At 33.2% G+C, this 5,208-nt stretch overlaps 1 protein-coding gene across 4 annotated transcripts; it reads right to left on the bottom strand.

Annotated features, from left to right (window-relative positions):
* Positions 1-607: 607 nt before the first annotated feature.
* On the bottom strand, positions 608-5,208 carry LOC116124285 (type I inositol polyphosphate 5-phosphatase 10-like). Of its 4 annotated transcripts, none has more exons than XM_031409976.1 (11): positions 4,829-4,956; positions 4,644-4,711; positions 4,438-4,522; positions 3,665-3,743; positions 3,443-3,547; positions 2,476-3,004; positions 2,090-2,283; positions 1,865-1,973; positions 1,490-1,638; positions 1,195-1,411; positions 608-1,112 (listed from the first exon to the last, which is right to left on the bottom strand). In XM_031409976.1, the coding sequence occupies exons 1-10, from the start codon at positions 4,920-4,922 to the stop codon at positions 1,210-1,212; spliced, it is 1,614 nt and encodes a 537-aa protein (XP_031265836.1). In that variant the 5' UTR covers positions 4,923-4,956; the 3' UTR covers positions 608-1,112; positions 1,195-1,209. The 4 variants fall into 4 exon arrangements, with proteins under 4 accessions (XP_031265836.1, XP_031265837.1, XP_031265838.1 ...); XM_031409977.1 differs by lacking the exon at positions 4,829-4,956 and adding an exon at positions 5,081-5,208 and having other exon boundaries at positions 611-1,112; XM_031409978.1 differs by lacking the exon at positions 4,829-4,956 and adding an exon at positions 5,081-5,208 and having other exon boundaries at positions 611-1,112; positions 4,644-4,706.

Below are 5,208 nucleotides of genomic sequence, written 5' to 3'. Positions count from 1 at the left end.
GCAATTTAAATAAAAAATTTGAGTTATTAAAGCTTTCTAACCTTAGAGAACCAATTTATAACTCTAAGCGGAAGAGAAGTCAATTTTCTTTGGGGTTTCAACATAATCTCTTATGTATAATTAAATTACAAAAATTTCCCTATAATTATAGTAATAATTGAAATTCCTCTATTTATAAGTTTTTGGTGTTAAAATTAACAAGAAAGGGAAAAATAGGTAAATATTTATTAACTCATCATATTATAAATTTTAACGGTACAAAAATGGGTCACATTTATGTTATTTTATTAAACCTCAAGGGGTTAAAAAACCCTTTCTTTTTTTTTAACTTCAAAAAGTGATTATCTTCTATTTCAGTTAACTGCCACATGATGAAATAAAAGCACTTTTCTATTAATTTCAGAGTGTTTTTGACAATGTCAAAAGCTAGTCTGTTTTTATAATGTAAAAGCTGTCCCAATCCAAACACACACTGGTTTTTGACAATGTAAAAGCACTTCCACACACATATATAATAGCTTTGAAAATGTTAAAAGTAATGGAAAACACAAAAATAAGCATGTATCATTAAGGGTATGCATGTTTACTGAGAATCCAAAATTAAAATTGTTTATAATAAATTTGATAGAAATTCACTTAAGCCTGCATTTTATAATTTCTGCAACAAATTTGATTTTCTTCATCTCATCTATGCCAATGCACATAAATGTTCTTCTACATTCAATTGATTTTATCTTCCAGAACTAGCATTCAAAAATATGTTCTTTTCTCTACACAAGTTTGGAAACATTTTTCTTCACTATCTACCAACCCCTTATGCACAAACTGTATGCGCCAGTCAGTAAGTCATTGTAAAACTAGTCAACTATACTTCGATAAATTTTGTTGTCTTCATCATCCATGATTAATCGATGTTCATGTGCCTTGACTATAGTAGCACAGCATGTTTCCAAACTTACGATGCTTTTTCTTACACCTTATACAGTTGCAGAATGGCCTTTACAGAATGCTCAACCGACACTTCCAAGAGAATTTCATCCAACTGGAAAGTATGAATTAGCAAAATTTGGTGTTTGTTCAATCTCGTAATGGTTATGCTTGGATATTAGTACCTGATGATATGCAGAAAGAATCAGACAACAAATTTAAATCTCAAAAACTAGACTCCGTTAAAAGCAACAGGATCCAACTCACATGTTATTACTGCAATCATTTTCTGGTAGAAGGTAAAAGCTCTTCAACTCCAACTTTCATGTTACTGCCAGATAATTTCTTTCTTAACCCTCCCTCGGCCACCTCAACATCCACCAAAAATGTCCCACATACAGGCCGGTGGTCAGAAAAACGAGACTCCCCTCGTATGTAAGAAAGCTGCCGAATTCCATTTCCATGCCAGAGTATTCTATCACACCTGTAATTCTTAACTGTTAAAAATAAATTGTAGCCAGTGTAGTTGAGACATGTAGATACAGGTTTAATTTAAACATACCAAGCTGGGGTTCTCCTTTTGTTTTTGGTTTTAATAGTCTCTCCGGCATACATGTCTGAATTATAAGAGTATTTGTATGTAGGAGCAAAGTAGATTTTTCCTTCTTTCCATCCTTTGAATACTCGCCCAGCATCCTTTTCAATCTTGAGCTATCGAACAAGAAGCAGAAAGCTCTTAATGAGTATATGGCAAAAAAGCTAAATCCTGACTATATTACAAAAGATGCTGCTTCGGAATCAATAACGTCTGATATCAATTTCTATGATGGTTTCTATGCTAGATGAAAAAGCTACTACTATTTCAAATGCTACTGGAGATTAAATGAATGAACACATTTCCACATGGGAGCAAACCACCCAAGAAAAAAGAAACTACCTGATCTTTGTCTAATAGCGTATCCCAGTTGTTCTGCTCCAGAAGCTTTCGAGTGTCAGAGTAACTCAATGCTATCCGGTAGTTCAAATCCCCGAACCATATAACCCGACTAGGTCCATTAACAAGTAAAGAAAATGTTCAGTGAAACGGATAAAGAAATTTGTTGAAAAAGGAATTTTAAAGATACTTTTCAATTACTTGTCAGATAAATTAAGAGATGCTCACTCATGGTCCAGAATTTTCTCAGGCACCCTACTGCTGGGTGTTCTGCAAATCTTTGGGAATTGCGTGTTTCTAAGTATCTCTATGACATCTAAATTTCTCCTGAGCTCATCACCCTCTTTCTCTCCAGATGCTAAATGACTGCATATGAAACAAAAATTTGTCTGATAAAAAGACATGCTGACAGAAATACACCCCTGCAACCACAAAAACAAACAACATACTGCCTCAGTTGACATGTTAAGTAATATGTTATTTTCTTGTTTCAGTTTCAAACATGATTTTATCATCTACATAAGACGTATAAACCATGCTTGCATAGGTTGTTAAGTTTCTGGGGAATAGAAGCACTAAAAGATTATATTATGCCCAAGAAATTTTAAAGCTACCTTGTTTCCAAGGCAGCCCATGATTCCACGACTAATGCAGGAGATCCTCAAGTGACCTACATAAGGCACAAGTTCCTTTCTCATCCAAACAGTGACAAATATTCCCACCATTTGTTTGCTTGCTACAAGGCTATATTTCATTTGACTGGTACGGATGGAAATTTCGGCCAGTTCAAAGTTACTAGGCACGTCGTCGTCCTCTTCTGACGAATTGTCATCTTCACTAATATTTGATTGTTGGCATCTAAAACAGAATTCCTTACTGTTCTTCTTTTCCAGCTCAGGCATGCAGTTGCAAGTCTTAAGCCTCCTTTTACTCTCTGTCCTGAAAGTCTTACTGACCTTTTTAAGAGAAGGTTTCGGGAAGAACAGTGAGCTGCTGAAAGAAGGGGTAGATTTCAATCCTCTAGAAGACAGACTATGCGACTTGTTCAGCGACTGATTAATTAAAGTCAGCCATTTTGCAGCTGGTTCATTATCTTCTATAACTAGCACATTACCAGCATTTAATGGGACAATTTCCTGAAAACTGACAAATTGAAACAACAGTTAAAATAAGTAACAAACTTTTATGCATCTCAGACATAACCAAATAAAAAGAGAAAATACGAATCTGTCCAACTTTTGATTATCTTATGCATTTAAACTCTTTTTCATAGTTTTGTAGTATTTAACCAACATATGTAGCGAAAGCCATGTTAGCATCATGGTTGGGACCGGAACCTATATTGCAGGTGCCATAAATTGACTATATTAGGCACCTCATCTGCTAAATATTCCTTCCAATGTTGAGATAAAAATGCAAATACGGGAAACTAACAGTAGGAAGCATCTGAATTACTTGTTTAGTATTCTAATAGAATTTTGTCAGAGTGCGGAAGAAATCATCAGGATTTGAGGGAAAACATGACAAGAAGTCAATTTGAATTAATACGAAAAAATGAAAAAGAAAGGAGAAAGAAAGTACCCTAAAACATATATATCTGACTGATTGTTAACCTGAAGAAAATCGTCCAGATTGAGGCCGCTGTGAGGAGGTTTCCCTCCAACATTCCATGTTGCGACAAAAACCCTTAAACAAAGAAAAACAGAAGTTCAAAATCTAAACTTACCTAAAAGAACTATTCTGTTAACAATCATTGAACGCCCCTTTCTGATGGGAAAAAAAAAAAAAAAAAATTATCAGTACCGGAAGGACTGGACACTGTGACTTGGCATTTGTACGCTGCTGAAGAACAAAGACTCAAGTGCTGAATCAGAAGGTGCTTCTGCAAGTATAAACAAGCAAAAAAATAAAAATGGTTATAATCAAAAACAAGGAAAAGAAATCAAAAGCAAATAAAACTACAAGTAGTGAAAAAAAAGTCTCAAATTTATGGCAGATACTTTATATGGAGATCACTGCTCATGCTAGTGAAACATCTGATGTTTCTTAATTAGACCATTTAGTTTCCACTGATAACAAGAATTTATAAGCAAGGACGAAGAGAAGATTAAAGAAGAATAACAATGAAATTGGGTTAGATAGATAGAAACAAAGATAAAGTTATACCATTCTTGCTTCCTTCCTTAACACTAGATAAAAGATTAAACTCCGAATATATTCTCAGATTTACATCAAATTGCAATTATGCTGAAACCCCTATTTCTTGTCATTACCTTTCGCTTCTTTTATCCCTAATCAAGCCTTATCAACTTATTACCTTTGAATTTCATTTACCCCAAAAAAAAAATAATAAAAAAAAAAGTAAAAAAGAGGAGACAAAATTGTTCCATGATTCAGTAAGCAATACAATATCTTCATCTTCAGAACAAAAAGAAAAGCAATTAATGTATACATGCACATGTGAATCTACTTTAAACATTATAAAGACGCAACACAGCACATTCCCTTATACTGCATCTTAACATAAAGTTACTGGCCAACAATCTTATACAACACAGCATCTAAACATGACTCACCAGGGATATTAAATGTCTCTTTATCCATTTTCTTTTCATTTGGACCATTCCTGTCTTTAGTCAAGAATATTTTTTGGAAGATTGACTGAAACCATAAGGGGAAAAACATTAAAAAATGAGAATCAAAATGCTATACAATACACATAACCAAAACTATTAACTTAAAGAAAATACATATAAAACAAGAAAGTAATGAAATTGATTACCTTCTTCTTGGTTTCTTGATTCTTTAAAGTCATGTTTGGTGAGATCAGAGTAATATCATCAATCTTCCCTTTACAGAAACAAGATAACATTAATCAATAACATTAGAAACGAACAAACCAATCAATAGATAAGGAGGAACAAATGAATGGCAATAAAAGAGATAAATAATGAGATGAAGATATACCAAAAGAAGAATAAAAATTAAAAGCAGAGAATATGAGGAGAAGATCTGAAGCATAAATAGGGTGGCAAAGCATGAAAGAGAATTGACAACCCATATGGGTTTTGTTCTAAAAAAGTCAACTTTTGAACCAAAACCAATGATTTCTTTATAAATTTTTATTATGATTAAACAAAACCAAACAAATTAACAGAAACAACAAGAAGAACCACAACAAAAGAAAAAATATATATATATCAAAAGAAAGAAAGAAACCTTAACAATGAAAGAATATTTGATATTCTAGAACTGGTGTGGTCTCAATTAAAACTCAGTTTCCAAGAAATCAAATGCAATGCTATTGGAGTTACCAAAACCTGTCTCTGTCCTGTGTATTATTGGAA

The sequence above is a fragment of the Pistacia vera genome, unplaced genomic scaffold (assembly GCF_008641045.1).
Source record: "Pistacia vera cultivar Batoury unplaced genomic scaffold, PisVer_v2 Contig151, whole genome shotgun sequence".
Taxonomy (NCBI): domain Eukaryota; kingdom Viridiplantae; phylum Streptophyta; class Magnoliopsida; order Sapindales; family Anacardiaceae; genus Pistacia; species Pistacia vera.
This window is presented reverse-complemented; position numbering and strand designations above follow the sequence as displayed.

What these genes read in the sequence shown, in the direction of transcription:
- LOC116124285 (XM_031409976.1), bottom strand. Translation starts at nt 4,922, where the DNA reads ATGGGTTGTCAATTCTCTTTCATGCTTTGCCACCCTATTTATGCTTCA. An exon ending in TAATTTTTATTCTTCTTTTG is followed by an intron (nt 4,712 to 4,828) that starts GTATATCTTCAT and finishes GTTTCTGTAAAG; the next exon opens with GGAAGATTGATGATATTACT. An exon ending in GAGAAAATTCTGGACCATGA is followed by an intron (nt 1,974 to 2,089) that starts GTGAGCATCTCT and finishes TAATGGACCTAG; the next exon opens with TCGGGTTATATGGTTCGGGG.